Source organism: Chaetura pelagica, unplaced genomic scaffold (assembly GCF_000747805.2).
Source record: "Chaetura pelagica isolate M959 unplaced genomic scaffold, ChaPel_1.0 scaffold1598, whole genome shotgun sequence".
In the NCBI taxonomy this organism is placed as follows: domain Eukaryota; kingdom Metazoa; phylum Chordata; class Aves; order Apodiformes; family Apodidae; genus Chaetura; species Chaetura pelagica.
In genome coordinates, this window is record NW_009954269.1 from 98,679 (window position 1) to 114,518 (window position 15,840).

Sequence of the window (15,840 nt, forward strand, 5' to 3'; positions counted from 1 at the left end):
GGGGGCACCGGCTGGGATCTGCCCCTGAGGTCTCGCCCCTCCACGTTCCCCTTCATTACCTGCTTGTGGCCTCACCTGGAGCCCTGGAATTTCCCGCCTCTCGTGGCGCTTCAGCCCCTGCAGTTATTGATGTTGTAATTAGGTCTTGATGTCTTAACTGCCAGGTGATTTTGGTGGGTCCCAGAGCTCAGCCTGCCTTGGAGCCTTTTAGTTTTCTTGGGGAAGGTGAGGGGAGCTGCTGGTGGGAGATGGGACTGAGACCCACCAGCCACAAGAAGTTCAATACCCAGCGACCTTGCTGTGATCAAAACCTATAGTTGGTGGCTTTGGCTCCAAACAGGATCTATTTAGTGATGAAGAGACTTCCAAGTCCACACATCGTTAAGACTTCGTTTTGCTGAAACTATTCTTTATTATGTCCCTTCTGTGAGGCTCAGATGAGAAGTTGGTACAGGTGTTGTCCCTTGAGGAAACTGAGGTGGGGAGACCCTGGCCCAGGTTGCCCAGGGAAGCTGTGGCTGCCCCATCCCTGGAAGTGTCCAAGGGCAGGTTGGATGAGGATTAAATTGCCATAAACTTCCCACAGCTCCTGTGGAGGTTCCCTGGAAGCACAGACCAGGCTTAGGAGCCTGCCTAGGTGTGAGGGCTTTGCTTCAGTAGACACTTCAGCCTCTGTACCATGAGGTATTTAACTGATCCAAACACAATCAAAGCAACTACATCAATGCTTTAAACCCTCCATTTGCTTAAGTACCTTGCTGGGCTGGTGCCACCCAAAGCTTCCTCCCCTGTCAAACCATCTGACTGCATTTCTCTCTAGCATAAATTCAGATGGTTTATGTCTTTAATAAGGGACTTATTATTGTGATTATATCTTTAATAATGAACTTCTTATTGTGAATAATTTAGCAGTAATGGATCATACTGCTTTTCACTGCACACAGTGCAGGCTGAGTACTGAAGGCAGCCTGGTTAAACAGTGCAGGGGTCTTATTAATAGTTCATGTATTTAGCAAAAAATACAGGAATACATTTTATAAACGTTTTTCTCTTCAGCACACTTTGAAATGTTACTTTATGTATTAATCTGAAAACACTCTCAGGGACTTGGTGAGCACTCTGCTTCCCTCTGGGCTGGGACACCTGGGGGGTGCCAGAATGTAGCTTGTTACTCTGTGCTTCCTTAAATAAGCACGTTAATTTGCTGCTGATGGTCTCCAGGAGTTCCCAGGTGTTGTGCCTGGCTCAGCCTGTGCACCAGGCTCTTCACCCTGTGCTGGAGGGAAGTGTTCTCATGTCACTGTCACCTACAAATCACACACACAAGACAAGGGGCTGTGTCCTCATCTGAGCTTCTGGCACTGATCACAGTGACAAACACGATCATCACTCACTAGGCATTTGTGTTCCTAATTGTGCTTCCCAGCCTCTGCCTTAGGTGAAGCATTATTTAATATATTAATAGCATTTTTAACTTGCTTTTAAATATCATCTGGAAGTAGAAGCTATGAATAAAAGCTGTTTTTTCCCTTAAATTAAGGACAATTCAGCCACTTGTCCCAGCAGTGGGAGAGATGGAGTTTGTGGGTGGAATTCAGAGTGACCAGCAAAGTTCTCTGCTACTGGCTGGTGACTAATTATTGTTTACCATTTAAAAGGAAAAAAAAAGTTATCATCTGCTAATCCCAAACTTGGTTTCTTCCTTGGCTAAAAATGTTCCTTAGACCAAAGGTTAAAAAAAACAAAACCAAAGTTTAAAAAAAACCAAAACGACAGAACAAAAGAAAGACAGAAACCATAAACACTCCCCGGGGTGGTTTTGTCTTTGTATGTTCTGCAGCCCCCGAGTTCAGATGGAATTGATGAGAAAGCAGCTGTTTTAAATCATCACATCACTCTTGGCCAGTTATTTGTCATTTCTGCCCTGTCCAGGAGGAAAGGCTGCTCGGGGAGGAAGAAGGAGGAATTCTGAAATGGAAATGCACAAATTGAGGAGGCAGCAAGAGAGGAGATTCTTGCTCCAAAAAAAAGAAAATCCCTGTTTCTTTAGGAAAACTCCAGTGATAACTTGTGTCTCCCGATGACAGTGGGTTGGAATGTTGGGCTTTCCCCCTGCAGGTTGCCAGGGGTTTGGGCAGGTGCTGCGCTGGGAGCTTTGCCAAGGGGCTGGGCTGGGAACCACCTGCAGCAGAGGGAGATTCACCGGGAGGTCTGGGGAGAGCAGGATCTGCTTCAGCTCTGAAAGTGGAACAGGGTGGAGCAGAGATCTCTTACAATCTATTCAAAAAATACCGTGGGGGTGGCTGGAGAAGGAAATAAAGGTTTGGAGGGAGCAGGAATTGCCACTAGAGGATGAAATTAGCTCTGCAGCTTCTCTTTCAGTTTCTTGGTTCTATTATTTCATCACTTTAAGTACAGAACATTTCCCTGTTTGCTTTTGATGACAGAACCATTTGTCCCACTACATTAACCCTCGGGTTCAGCTGATGCTGTTTGTGGTGAGCTCAGAGTTAACTGGAATTTTTAGAGCTGGATGAGCTGAAACAACCACTTGTTCTGTATTTTAACCTAAACGTGAAGTTTTGAAATTTGCTCTGATTTTTTTCCAAGTACATTGAAATCAGTGTCTCCAGCTCTTCCTAAAATGCTCTTCCTTAGGAGGCAGAAATCAAACGTGTTGTTTTACCTGGAAAGTCTGGGTTTGGGGAGTCCCCCATGAGGTGTTTGTCCTTAATACTTTGCACAGATGGGTCCTTGGGATGCCCGAGGATGCTCATTAATTGGTTCCATGCTCGAGTCTAAAATACATTGTAACTCATTTACATTTTCAACGTGTAACACAGGGCACTGCTTCTCAATAGTTTGGACCTGTAAATGTTTCTCTTTTCTCCAAAGTTTCTTTGTGATAACTAAACATGTAGGAAATTCCTCCCCTGCCCCCTCTGGGTCCTGGTGCTCAGTGGCAGCACAGGGACTAGGAGGTACTTGAGCTCTTTTAAACCACCAAACTTTGAAGCAATCACCACTCGTGTCTTTGAAAATATTGCTAAAAATAACTTTAAACCCCTTCCATTTCTATTTTTAGGGTGAAATTCTGCCAAGCTGTTTCGATGTGCTGCAGAGAGGTAAGGAGCAACCTGTTGCTTGATTTTCTTTGGAATCTTCTAAGTCTTTTTCCCCCCCTTTTTTTTTCCTTTGTTTTTTTTTCCTTAAATGAGCTGTGACAATATGAGGTCCTAGAGAACCAGCTTAACTCTTGAAGGTCTTTACTTGGAGTTATTAGACAATATCCACAAAATAATTAGCCTAATTGCTTAGGCAAACACCCTGTCTCTGCAGCAGACCCTGCTCAAGGGCAGTTCACAAAACCAGCGTCAGATTCCTTAGCTCCAGGACCCTGGGATTTGGCCCAGGATCAAGATACTTCCCTGCAGGAAGCTGTTGTGGCTGTAAAAATCTCTGTCTTTTTAATCACTGGTTTTGTTTGTCGTGTCAAGTCCCAGCTGAGATTTCCCTTTGCAGTTTCTCTAAACATCTGGTGCCTGTAATTCCGTCACGATCAACCCTGGAGTGACTTGGGAGGGTTTGGATGCCGTGGGAAGGGCCGGGCCAGGAACAAGGGGGTTTGGCCCTACCTGCACATTCCTCCTGTGCTGCTATAAATACAATGATCTATTACAACCCTCTCCCCAGACAAGACATGTAGATGAGTTGATAAAAAGTATTCTACTCTGATAAAGTGTGTTTGCAAATCTCAGTGATGACACTTTAATGAGATTAATGACTCGATGCAGAGATCAGGCTCGTGCTTGCCAGGGGTGCTGCAGGGTCTGAGCTGCAGCTCGGGGTGTCACAGCAGGAGCTGCAGAGGGTGTAGGTGTAGGTGAGGCTGAGAAGGACCAGTTGAAGGCATTTGTGGCTGCTGGTGCATTTATTTTTCAAACCCAGTCCTGTCTCACCTCCCTCCCAAGCTGTTTGGAACGTTTTCACCAGGCTGTTCCCAACCACCCTCTTTGGCAAACACTCCATTTGATCTCAAGTGCCTCTTCTGCAACTTCCCAGCCTCAGGCTGCCTCCCAGGGCTGTTCCAGAGCCTCCAGGTGTGGACAGACTCTTCTTGGCCTCTCTCTGGTTTTGTGTTTGGGACAGACAGGTCCCAAGGTGTCCACAATCCCAGAGCTGGGAGCACCACTTACCTCGTGTCACAACGTTCTGTCCTCAGCAATGATGTGTTCCTTCTTGGCTCCGATCATTTAAACAGGAGTGAAGGATTGCCTCGTCAGTCTGGACATGTGAGGTGTTTGTGTGAGGTGCTGCCCCTGCTCTCCAGCAGCATTACTCCTTGGATGGGATGTCATGGATGTGTGGAGGGTCCTGACTGGCCTCCTGGTGCCTTTGGTGGCAGCAGCAGAGGGTCCTTGCTGACGTGACAGCATTCCCACATACTCTGCTGAAACTCAGGTGGTAGATGCTGACACTGGAGTGATGTTTGTGAACTCCTGGTCAGGCTGGGAGGCCCTTGGGGCTCCTCAGGAGCACATTGGGCTGAAAAGGTCTGATGCCTTGAGGTGGATCTTCAGTTCATGTCTCCTGAGGACATAGTCTCTCAAGTCTATGAAATAACTTTTATTGTTTAATAGCAGCTTAAAAAAACACTGACTTAAGCTTATAGGTAGTAAAGTAGTATCTTAAAATGAAAAGCTGAGGAGGGAAGGAGCAGTTGGACAGACAAGTCTGGATCAGAGGAGGAAAGGACCATCCTCCGGGGCAGCTGCCAACTTGACAGGCTCTGTCAGCCACAATCCTGTGACACTTCCCGCAGTAGGGTTGTCTTTTTGTAGCTGCCCTCTTGAGGGGACTGAAGGGCCACCAGAAGTTAGGATCGCTGCTGCCTGCCCAGGCAGACACAGGTGGGAGCCCTGGTCTGGTCTGGCGGGCTGTGACCCCCGAGGAGCTTCAAACTTTGCCCAGAATCGGGAGGTTTTAAGCACAACCGCTTCCCCCGTTGCTGCTGGAAAGGGCGGTTGCTTGGGTACAAAATCCCAGCTCAAAGATACCTGGAATCTAAACAGGAACAGGTGGGAAGGGCAGCAGCTCCAGAGCAGCTCCAGCTCCGGGTGCTGCTTCCCCCCCTTCCTGAAGTTTGTCCCCGCAGTCCCAGTGCCCTGGATCCTCCCCTTGGCTGCGCTCCCGTCCTGCCCGCCCCTGCTCTCCTGCCGATCCGACCCTCTCCAGCCTGAGCTCCGCACCGAGCAGCGCCCGGGCGACATGGGTAAGAGATCCAGAGATCCAGCCCCAAAGATCCAGCCCCAGAGATCCCCCCGAAGATCCAGCCCCGGCTCCCGCGGGACCCGCTGCTTTGGGCTCCCGTTCTGCGCGCAGGGGCTTGGAAGCCGGGGCCGGGTTGGCAGGGCTCAAGTTCAGACTTTCCAGTCTTTCCTCCCACTATGAGAGGGTTTATTTACTGCTCCAGGCCACGGGAACCCCTGTGGTGTCGAACAAGCAGCTTTAGCGCTGTCAGTAAATGCCTTTGGTGCTGCTACTAAACGTCTCTTCAGCACCTCAGCATTTACAGCCCGAAAGGAGCATTTGGACCCGCTGCTCTGGGTTGTTTGTGAACCTGAGTGACGCTTGGGAAGGTTCCAGGAAACTAAAGAACCAGAATTTAACTTTCTGCTCATGTTTTTTTTTGTGATAAACCGTGTAATTTTTACGGACTTTAACGTTTGGATACACGGACAGGAAATGGAGGGAGGGGACTGGCTGAGATGGCAGCTTCTTTGCCTGTGGACATAGCGCGGTGTAACTTGCAGGGGGACTCAGCACGTTGTGGCTTCACAAACCAGGGTAGGATGGTAGAACTTAGTGAAAAGAAAAAAAAGAAGCCGTTAGTACCCAGCCAAAAAGAATGATCCTGACTCAGCAGAAGCATCTTGTCAATGTTTTATCGTTTTGTGCTTTTCTAAGTCCTGATAGTGCAATTGTTTTTCTTTTGCTTTGCTCTCTAACAAACTGCAAGTGTGTGTGTGCAGCCGGTGGCAGCGACTGTTGTGTCTCCAGGGCCGTGGCAGCTGCGGGAAGCTGTGTGTAAAAGAGGGGGTGTGTGTAAAAGAGGGTGTCAAGAGTCAGACCCTTGGAGCCTGGAGGAGCTGGTGGTGATTGATGGATCACAAGGCTTGGAGAACCTGCCCTTGGCAGCAGGGAGGTCAGGTCTTGGACTGCTCCTCAAAAGTTTAACAGATAATTAATGTCTGCTTGTATAATTTGTCACTAGGAAAAGGACTGGTGTTCCAGAAAGGAGGAGTTGCTTTTATTTGTCTTGCTCTGCAAGGCCAGTGTCCTGTCCTGGGTCTAGTAGAGTAAGGGAGAAAGGAGGAATCAGGCTTGTTAATGTAACTTTATTATATAATAATACAATACTAATCTATAACATATAATTATATTGATTAATGTAAAATTAATCTATTAATTATAATGCCATTATAACTATTACTGTATTTTCACCTGTGGAAAAGGGCAGTTGTCCACTGAAGCAGTTAAAGCAAATTGCACAGGCTCTGTCTTTGGCTTTCCAGTGATCACGAAATGGGTTGTTCAGGTTGTTCAGTCTGTCTCCTCACTCATCTGGCAGGGATTCAGCAGCTCTGTGAAACATTTAACACAATTTTCTTAAATGCTCAGGCTCTTGTCATATATGAATGTGCTTTATAATTGTGAGGCTGAGATCCTTGAAACAAAGGCCCCAACTTCCCATCATTTCTGGGTGTCAAACTGTACATTTTCAGAAACCCAAGTAACCTCAGCACTGGCTGGAGTCAAGTGTTTGCCAATGTGAAAACTGGATCTGAGATTTGTCAAGCTCTGAACACAAAGTCAATGTCTCAGTACTAGAGATGTGCTTTGAAATAATTTGAAGATTAAAAGAACTTTTTTTTTTCTTTTTTTCTCCAATCAGCAAAATGTGGAGCTCGTGGCCCAGGATATGCAACTCCTCTGGATGCCATGAAAGGCAAGTGCTGGAACATCAGCTCTGAAGCCAGGCCTTCAGGAAATTAATTGTTTTCAAATTAGGTGAAGAGCAGGACAATGCCTTCCAGAGTGGCTCATTAATTAGCCAGGCCAAGGAGACTTTAAGTATCAGAAGAGATGATTTTATTTCATTTTGCACCCAGCTCTGGGCCAAGCATGCAAGCTGGCACTGACCTGCAGCACTGAGACCTGCTGGGTCTGGGAGCTGCCAACACTCAGCAAACTCGTCTGCTTTTCTGTGTCACACAAAGAGCTTTGCTTGAGGGATGTTGGGGGTGTTTAGCCTAAAGAAAATGGAACGTTTCAGGGGTGGTTTTGGCTGGAGACCTTCCCAGCCTGCCCTCAGACTCTCTCCTAAAGCAAGGGACAGTCTAGGACAGGAGAGGGGGGAGTCAGGAGAAAGGGCTGTGGGGTGTTCTGTGTGACACAGGTTAGTGGCAAACTTCTCATCCACAGAAGTCACATTCTGCTCCTCCTGGCAGTGTCCAGCTATATCCTGAGCCTCACTGAAGCCCTGGGGGCATTTTGCTGTGGCTGTTGATAGTGTCAGAGCCTTTGATATCTTTTAAAAGCCTAAATTTTAGAGGTGGTAATAAACAGGCTTTTGGCACAGGTAGAGTGAACCGTGGCAGCAGGGAGTCCTCACTGTGGGGCTGGGGAGGGGCTTGAGGTGGCCTTGCAGGTGGGGGGGGGGTCTCCAGCACTGCCTTTTTTCAGGAAAATAATTGCACCCCTGGAGCCTCTTAGGGACAAGGGGTGAGGGGAAGGCCCCTCAGTTGAGGAAGCACTTTCTGCTGGCCATTTCTGGCCACTCCAGCAATGCACTCCCAGTGATTTTCCATGAAATGGAAATCCTGAGGTCCTGCTGCCTCAGGAGAATCTCAGCTTACAGACAGAGAGATTCAATCCAGAGAATATTTGCAAAAAAAAAAAAAAAGGTTCCTTTTGGTGCATTAAAGACTTCTGCCTTGAAAGGTCCCCGGGAGGAGATCGTGTACCTGCCTTGTATCTACAGGAACACGGGCATCGACAGGCCTGACTACCTGGCCACTGTGGATGTTGATCCCAAGTCTCCACACTACTGCCAGGTACCTGGGTGTGGGGTGGCTCTGGTGCCTCGGGTGGTGCTTGTGAGGCTTCCCAGAATCATTTCCAAGTAGGTATTTGTGGGTGTAGGAGAACCAGTCAAACCCTCTGCTGGTTTTGTTTGCTTAGGATTTTGTTGGTTCTGTTTGCAGAACTATCAGTGCTTTACAGATCTAATCCATTTACTCCCTAAATGGAAAGATGAGGGTAGGTGGCAGCCAACAGACCAGATCCAAAATACCAGTGTGACTGTCCTGGAGCTGCTCAGTCTGTCCCTGCAAGGAGTGTAAACCAAACTGCACTGAGCCCTGCAGGGCTTGTGTGACACAAACTGCTGAAGCTGCCTCAGACCCTGAGCTCCATGCTTAGGGGGGGTTGTTGTGGTGGAGTGGAGGAAACAAATCTCCTAAGACTTTGACAAAACTCAGCTGAAATCTTGCAACTTCTCTTAGCCAGGCAGAGGAAAAGTAAAAATCAGAAGCAAGAGTGTCAAGGGATGTGTCACTGCCACAGTCAGCCCAGCTCAGATCAGGGACATGAAGTCACAGCCTTGCAACACATCGACAAGTGATGGGTTTTCTGTTGGGTTTTTTGCCATATCATTATTTCATGTCTCCTTAATTAGAGTCTTTAGAAAATCTGGATTATTTTAGTAGTGTACAAGATCTAACAAATGCTGTGCAGTCGTGGTGTCCAGCTTCCTTCTCCCACTTTCCAACTCTGTGTATCTGAGGCTGAACCTGCTTCCTGAACAGCAAACAACAGCTTCCTCCTGCTTTTTATTCATTTATGCTTTGACATAAAGACCCATTTCTTTGCCTGAGGGGAAAAAAACAAACAAACCAACCATCCTTGGCTGCACCTTGAGTCTGTGCCTGGCTTTGCAGGTGATCCACCGCCTGCCCATGCCCAACCTGAGGGACGAGCTCCACCACTCGGGGTGGAACAGCTGCAGCAGCTGCTTTGGAGATGCCACCAAGAGCAGGAACCGCCTGATTCTCCCAAGCCTGATCTCCTCTCGGGTCTACGTGGTGGATGTAGGAACAGACTCGAGAGCTCCTAGAATCCATAAGGTATCTTTAGTTTATTTAAGCTGATTACTTTAGATGACTTGCAGCTCCAGAGCCTGAAGTGGCTCCAGGAAGGCTGGGAAGGGGCTTTTCACCAGAGAGGGCAGTGACAGAACAAGGGTTAATGGTTTTAAACTAAAAGAGGGGAGATTTAGGTCAGGCATCAGGAAGAAATTCTTCATCCTGGCAATGGAAGGCAATGGAAGAGGTTGCCCAGGGAAGCTGTGGCTGCTCCATCCCTGGAAGTGTTCAAGGGCAGGTTGGATGGGGCTTGTGCAGCCTGGGCTGGTGGGAGGTGTCCCTGCTCATAGCAGGAGGGCTGGAACCTGATGGTCTTTAAGGTCTCTTCCAGTCTCAACCATTCCATGATTCTATGTTTTTTTAATTATATTTTGACCAAGAGACAGTGATTTTATTGATTCCAACTTCAAATTAGGGGAGCCAGACTTTTTTTTCCCCTCTGAACTTCTAGTGCTGCAGTGAGAGCTGATGTCTGAACACTGCACAAGTGGAGCTTCTGCGGCTAAGAAGAGCAGAAGCAAACACAGATGTTAGTGTCTCACTGGTGCAGGAATTGGACTGATTCTGACCATTCCACTCTTGCTGTTTATATTTTTGAGAAGAGCAAACACATGTCGGGAGTGGTGCTGCACTGCTGGGCAGAGCAGGAAGCGGGAGGTGGCAGAAGAAACAATCCCCCTCGCACACCCATTCCCCTCCTCCCTCACTCCTTGAAACTTGAGCTCCTCGGGGTGGAGCTGGAATTCCCTCGTGATCTCAGAGGTGACTGTGGGGTGTGTGTACTACCTGTAGATTGTTGAGCCCGTGGAGTTATTCTGGAAGGGGAACGTGGCCAATCCTCACACCTCCCACTGCCTGGGCACTGGTGACATCTTGATCAGCTGCCTGGGAGACCCTTCTGGCAATGGAAAAGGTATTCAGCCCTTTCCTTACCGTAGAACAAAGTGCATGACCTTTAACTTGTGTCTTTGCTGGAACAGCAAAGGCCCAGGGATGCCTACCTGGCAGGTGTGGGCATCCCATGATTCTGTGAAGTACCAGTGGTCCCAGGTACAGGCTGCAGAGCTGGAAGAATCCCCTCAACACATTTCATTTGGGTCGCTTCAGCATGAAGCCAGGAGGGACTGCTTTTGAGCATGATCTGTATCAGCTCAGTGTTTGTGACTTGGGATCCTGTTGCCCACCTAAATCCCCTTTGTCTCATTGTCTAATGAAAATTAAGCCTTTCTCACTGCCATTACTTATTTAAAACTTCTGAAGGATCCTTGCCTGGCAGTGTTGTTACCTGTTCAGCTGTAAAACACCTGACATCTAGAAAGGAGCACTGGCTCTTAGGAGAAATGTGCTTCAGATGGTGAACCCTGCTCCTTCTCCCAGGGCTTTTCTCTCCTGGATCATGGGCAGAGTGTCCTTGAGCAGCTTTGTGTTGTGGTTGTAGTTCAAGGTTATTGTGGCAAGCAAAGGAAAACAGAGGTGTCTCCTCTGGACTCCTCAGCCCTTCATGGAAACGTGCTCTAGGAGGGCTCCCTGATTATTGGAATGACTTGAGTAGAAGTAGAGCAAGCTGGAGCTTAAAAAAATCATCACAATGTGATAAAGTTCTTTAAAAACCCAGCTTTCATCTGCCTTAGACCATAAAAGTGACAGCAACAGAGTCACGACATTTCCTGGAGCACAGAGTTGCATTTTGGAAAGCAGATATGTAAATATTAATGTGTGATTTATCTTAAAGCCATGGACTGGTGTGGATGCCTTCAAACAATTCTCTGCTGTTCCTGCCTCAGGTGGCTTTATCTTGCTGGATGGAGAGAGCTTTGAAGTGAAAGGAAACTGGGAGAAGGGGGAAAAGGTGCCCTCCTTGGGTTACGATTTCTGGTACCAGCCACGACACAATGTCCTGATGAGCACAGAATGGGGAGCCCCCAAAGTCCTGGCAGATGGATTCAACCCGGCTGATGTGGAGAGAGGTGAGGGAGGGTTGTTGAAGCTCTTGGGAAGCCAAAGTGTCTCTTTGTTGGAAGTAACAGCTTGTTCTGGCCCCTCAGGGCATTACGGCCGCTGCATTAACGTGTGGGACTGGAGCACCCACACCCTCCTGCAGTCCATCGACCTGGGGAAGGGCTCCATCCCCCTGGAGATCCGGTTCCTCCACGACCCAGATGCTGCCCAGGGCTTTGTTGGGTGTGCCCTGAGCGGGGCCGTGCACCGGTTCTACAAGACCCAGGTGAGGAGGGGCAGCCCTGGCAAGCACAGCTCCAGCCCCACGGGTCACACATCCCCCCCTGGCAGACAGAATTTGGATTTAAAAGATGTACCTATGGCTCCTAATTCCAGCCACTTGCAGCTCTCATGCTCTCCACTTGTTGATCATTTTCATCACAGTGAATGAGTTGTGAAATCTTCAGAGAGGGGGAGGTCCTGAGAACATTGGGGATCACCTGGACATAGGACCATGCAGGAAGCAGCTGCAGCAGCAGCTCAGCAGCACAGTGGTCAGCAAACACCACCAGTGCCAGGGGTGGGCAGCACAAGGAGGAGCTGAGAGTAGAGGATGGAGGGAGGTTGATGGGGCCATGGAGGTAGAACTGTGGCCTTTTAGAAGGTGGGCTGGAAACAGGCAGGACACTGAGCTGTAATCCTGAGCTCTGCTGCTAGAGCAGTCTCTTTGGGGGGTTCCTGCACAGTGTAATCAGGCAGCTAGTGACAGGACCAGGGGACACTGCCTGAAGCTGCTCCAGAGGAGGTTTAGGTTGGGTATCAGGAAGCACTTCCTCATGGAAAGGGTGATCAGACATTGGAATGGCCTGCCCAGGGAAGTAGTGGAGGCACCATCCCTGGAGCTGCTCAGGGAAAGGCTGGAGGTGGCACTTAGTGCCATGGTCTGGGGACGTGGTGGTGTCAGGTCATAGGCTGGACTTGATGATCTCAGAGGTCCTTTCCAGCCTCAGTAACTCTGTGGTTCTGTGCTTAACCTTCTCCCTGGCAGTACAGTCACCACCCTCACCCCCTGGTAACACTGATTGGGATGTGCCTGTCACCTCTGTGCAGGACCTGTCAAATAAATAGCACAGTCTGCTGCTTCTCCCTGCCCTGGCAGCTGAGCCCTGGTGGCAATGACAACACTGTCATCTCTCCTGTGCCTCTGCAGAAAGGAGACTGGGCAGCAGAGAAGGTGATCCAAGTACCCAACAAGAAGGTGCAAGGGTGGCTTCTCCCTGAGATGCCTGGTAAGTGTTTGGAGAAGAAATGGGGTGTTGTCCTCTTCAGTTCCCTGGTACAGTGAATCTTTCTGCAAAATCTGATCCTCAAATGACAAACTCTCCCCTTGTGAGATACTGAATTCCTGGTTATGCAGCCAGACTGGCCTTGCTGATGGGCCAGCAGGTAGGAGGTCACCAGACCTCTTGCTTCTACACTGCTCAGTGCTTGAAGTCAGTTTCTCCAGGAGAATCCTTGGAGTCTGCTCTTCCACCAGGAGCTCACAGCACTCCTGAGTGTCCAGGAGCTGGTCCAGCCTCCGAATGGGCGCCGGGTTTCCAGGGATGGTTGAGTTTGTTCAACCCACAGCTTAACTTACTTTTCTGAGGCTGCCATGACTAGAATTTTGAAAGACAATAGGCTGTGGCCTTGTGTGCTGCTGGGTTCCTGCCCCTTCCCTGACTTCGCTCCTGGACATCTCCCTGCAGGGCTCATCACTGACATCCTGATCTCGCTGGACGACAGGTTCCTGTACTTCAGCAACTGGCTGCACGGGGACGTCCGGCAGTACGACATCTCCAGCACCCGCCAGCCCAAGCTGGTGGGACAGGTGGGCAGCACCAGGAGGGGTGTCAGGAGGGCAGTGCAGTCTCCTTCACTCGGCCTTGCTCAAAGGGAGAAAATGACAGTGTAGTTTTTCCTCAGTTTACTTCGCTTTTACTTTCTGCCCTTCTACTCCGCACTCGTGAGACCCCACCTGGAGAGCTGTGTCCAGTGCTGGAGCCCCCAGCACAGGAAGGACTTAGAGCTCTTGGAGCAAGACCAGAGGAGGCCACAAAGATGATCCTTGGGCTGGAGCAGCTCTGCTCTGGAGACAGGCTGGGAGAGCTGGGGTGTTGAGCCTGGGGAGGAGAAGGCTCCAGGGAGACCTTAGAGCAGCTTCCAGTGCCTGAAGGGGCTCCAGGAAAGCTGGGAAGGGACTTTTCACCAGGGTGTGTAGTGATAGGATGAGGGGTAATAGTTTTAAACTGGAAGAGGGGAGATTTAGGTTAGATATCTGGAATAAATTATTGCGTGTGACGGTGGAAAGACCCTGGAACAGGTTGCCCAGGGAAGCTGTGGCTGCCCCATCCCTGGCAGTGTTGAAGGGCAGGTTGGATGGGGCTTGGAGCAACCTGTGTCTCTGCCCGTGCAGGGGGATGGATCTAGATGATCTTGAAGGTCCCTTCCCACCCAAACCATGCTATGATTCTATGAGAATTGTCCCCACGTTGCCTTCCAATCCCCCTGCCAGCAGATGCTGTCCCCTTCCCTCACCCCTTCCCTGGTTGCAGGTGTTCCTGGGAGGCAGCATCGCCACAGGGGGGCCTGTCACCGTGGTGGAAGATCAGGAACTGCAGTGTCAGCCCGAGCCATTTGTGATCAAAGTAAGTTTTGCTAACATGGGTGTTGTCAGAGCTCTGCTCATTGTGATCCCTCCCCACACCTTCGCCAGGTGCACAACCTCCAAGGCCCTGTCTGAGGTGGTGTCTGGCTCACAGCCTGGGCAGGTATCACAGCCTGGCCCGGAGCTGGTAAATCCTGGAAAGTGCTCTGGAAAGTGCTGTTCCACTGTACCTGTGTAGTGACACCTTCCCTGGTGTCACCTGGCTGGTGGGGAGGGGTGCAGTGCGTCCAGCACCCTGCCAGTGTTGTCCTGAGCACCTTTCAGCAACTAAACCATCCTGCAGTGGGTGTGTGTGTGGTAGTCTGTGAATTAATTGTGAGGAATAAGAATCCAAATAAAACCTGTTCTCTCCCCAGAAGAGGGGATGTGGTGCTCCTGTGTCACAAGAGTTCAGGGTGCTGGGTGTTTCTCTGAGTAGCAGAGCTGCCCTGCTGAGTGATTTCTCCTTGCTGTTGCATTTCTTTTGTTCAACCTCAACAGCTTCTCTTGAGCTCCTTGTTCCCTGCTCTGGTTTCAGGGGAAGAGGGTGCAGGGTGGACCTCAGATGCTTCAGCTCAGCTTGGATGGGAAGAGGTTGTACGTCACCACGTCGCTCTACAGCGGGTGGGACAAGCAGTTCTACCCAGAGCTTCTCAAGTAAGTAAACCTTGGTAAACCAGGTTGGCTGCACAAGCCAGATCTCTTACCTGGTGACATGGACACACCAGCTGGGCTCTGCACACACTGTTGGAATCGTGGTTGAGTTGGAAGTAGGGGAGAATGGGAAGAAACCAGTGAATGTGATGGAATCTGTAGTACTTTCAAACTGCCTTTGAGTGGGTCAGAGAATCATGGAATGGTTTGAGTTGGAGGGACCTCCAAGAGCATCTGGATCCAACCCCCCCATGGGCAGGGACACCTCTCACCAGCCCAGGCTGCTCCAAACCCCATCCAACCTGCCCTTCAACACCCCCAGGGATGGGGCAGCCACAGCTTCTCTGGGCAACCTGTCCCAGGGCTCCCCACCCTCACACTCCACAATTCCCTCCTCAGCTCCAACCTCCAGCTCCCTCTCCCACTTTTCATCCCTACCCCTCCTCCCATCCCTCCCTGCCCTTGTCCCAAGTCCCTCCCCAGCTTTCCTGGAGCCCCTTCAGGCACTGGAAGCTGCTCTAAGGTCTCCCTGGAGCCTTCTCTTCTCCAGGCTGAACACCCCAACTCTCCCAGCCTGGCTCCAGAGAAGAGCTGCTGCAGTCTATTCATTTTGGGGAATTAAAGCAAGGAGATGATTTCCAGGCGGCCACAGGAGGGCACAGTGCAGCTTGCCTGGTCCTTTATAAGTAACAACTATTAATTCTCATTCATTGCTAATTTGAGGCTGCAGGTTTCACTGAGCTCACTTGTGAGACCTGAGGCCCATTTGGGATCTGGGATTCTTTCCATCTTGTATTAACCAAAGACAAATTCTTCCCTAATATGGAAGAGGAGCAACAAGTACAAATCCTTTTCCCAATATCTGATTTTTTGTCCCTTTTTCAGAGAAGGCTCTGTCATGCTGCAGATTGATGTGGATACTGAGAGAGGTGGATTGAAAGTGAATCAAAACTTCCTAGTGGATTTTGGGAAGGAGCCTGATGGGCCTGTGCTGGCTCATGAGATTCGTTACCCTGGTGGAGACTGTACCTCTGATATCTGGATGTGATTGTTGTCTGGAGCTGGTTTTGCTTTGTTTTGGGGTTTATTTTTCCTGTCTTTTTTTTTCTCTTTCTTCTTTGTGCTCCCTACCTTCCACTTCCCTTTTGTAGAGGTGAATCCATTCAGCTGGAACTTTGTGCCCTGACCAATTTTAGGTGAACCACAGAAGCTCCACTTCTCATTCTGAGGCATCCAAGTGAATCTCTCTGAGACATAATCTCCATCTCAGGTCTTCTGCTCCTTCTTTCTCTTTCACAAGCTCCTGTGAAGTCCCTGTTGACTGCAGGTTTCAAGGCCAAGGTCACCAGTCTGTTA

The 15,840-nt window shown here is 49.5% G+C and overlaps 1 protein-coding gene across 1 annotated transcript; it reads left to right on the forward strand.

Moving 5' to 3' along the window:
- The first annotated feature begins 5,106 nt into the window (after positions 1-5,106).
- SELENBP1 (selenium binding protein 1) lies at positions 5,107-15,548 on the forward strand. Its single transcript, XM_010003789.1, has 12 exons — positions 5,107-5,122; positions 6,956-7,009; positions 8,005-8,117; positions 9,003-9,188; positions 9,999-10,119; positions 10,991-11,173; positions 11,252-11,430; positions 12,355-12,433; positions 12,893-13,014; positions 13,739-13,831; positions 14,369-14,487; positions 15,370-15,548. Exons 2-12 carry the CDS (start codon positions 7,003-7,005, stop codon positions 15,530-15,532), a joined length of 1,365 nt encoding a protein of 454 aa, XP_010002091.1. The 5' UTR covers positions 5,107-5,122; positions 6,956-7,002; the 3' UTR covers positions 15,533-15,548.
- The last annotated feature ends 292 nt before the right edge of the window (positions 15,549-15,840 follow it).

Coding starts and splice junctions, on each gene's coding strand:
- SELENBP1 (XM_010003789.1), top strand. Junction 13,015..13,738: donor AGCCCAAGCTGGTGGGACAG/GTGGGCAGCACC, acceptor CCCTGGTTGCAG/GTGTTCCTGGGAGGCAGCAT. Junction 13,832..14,368: donor CCGAGCCATTTGTGATCAAA/GTAAGTTTTGCT, acceptor CTCTGGTTTCAG/GGGAAGAGGGTGCAGGGTGG.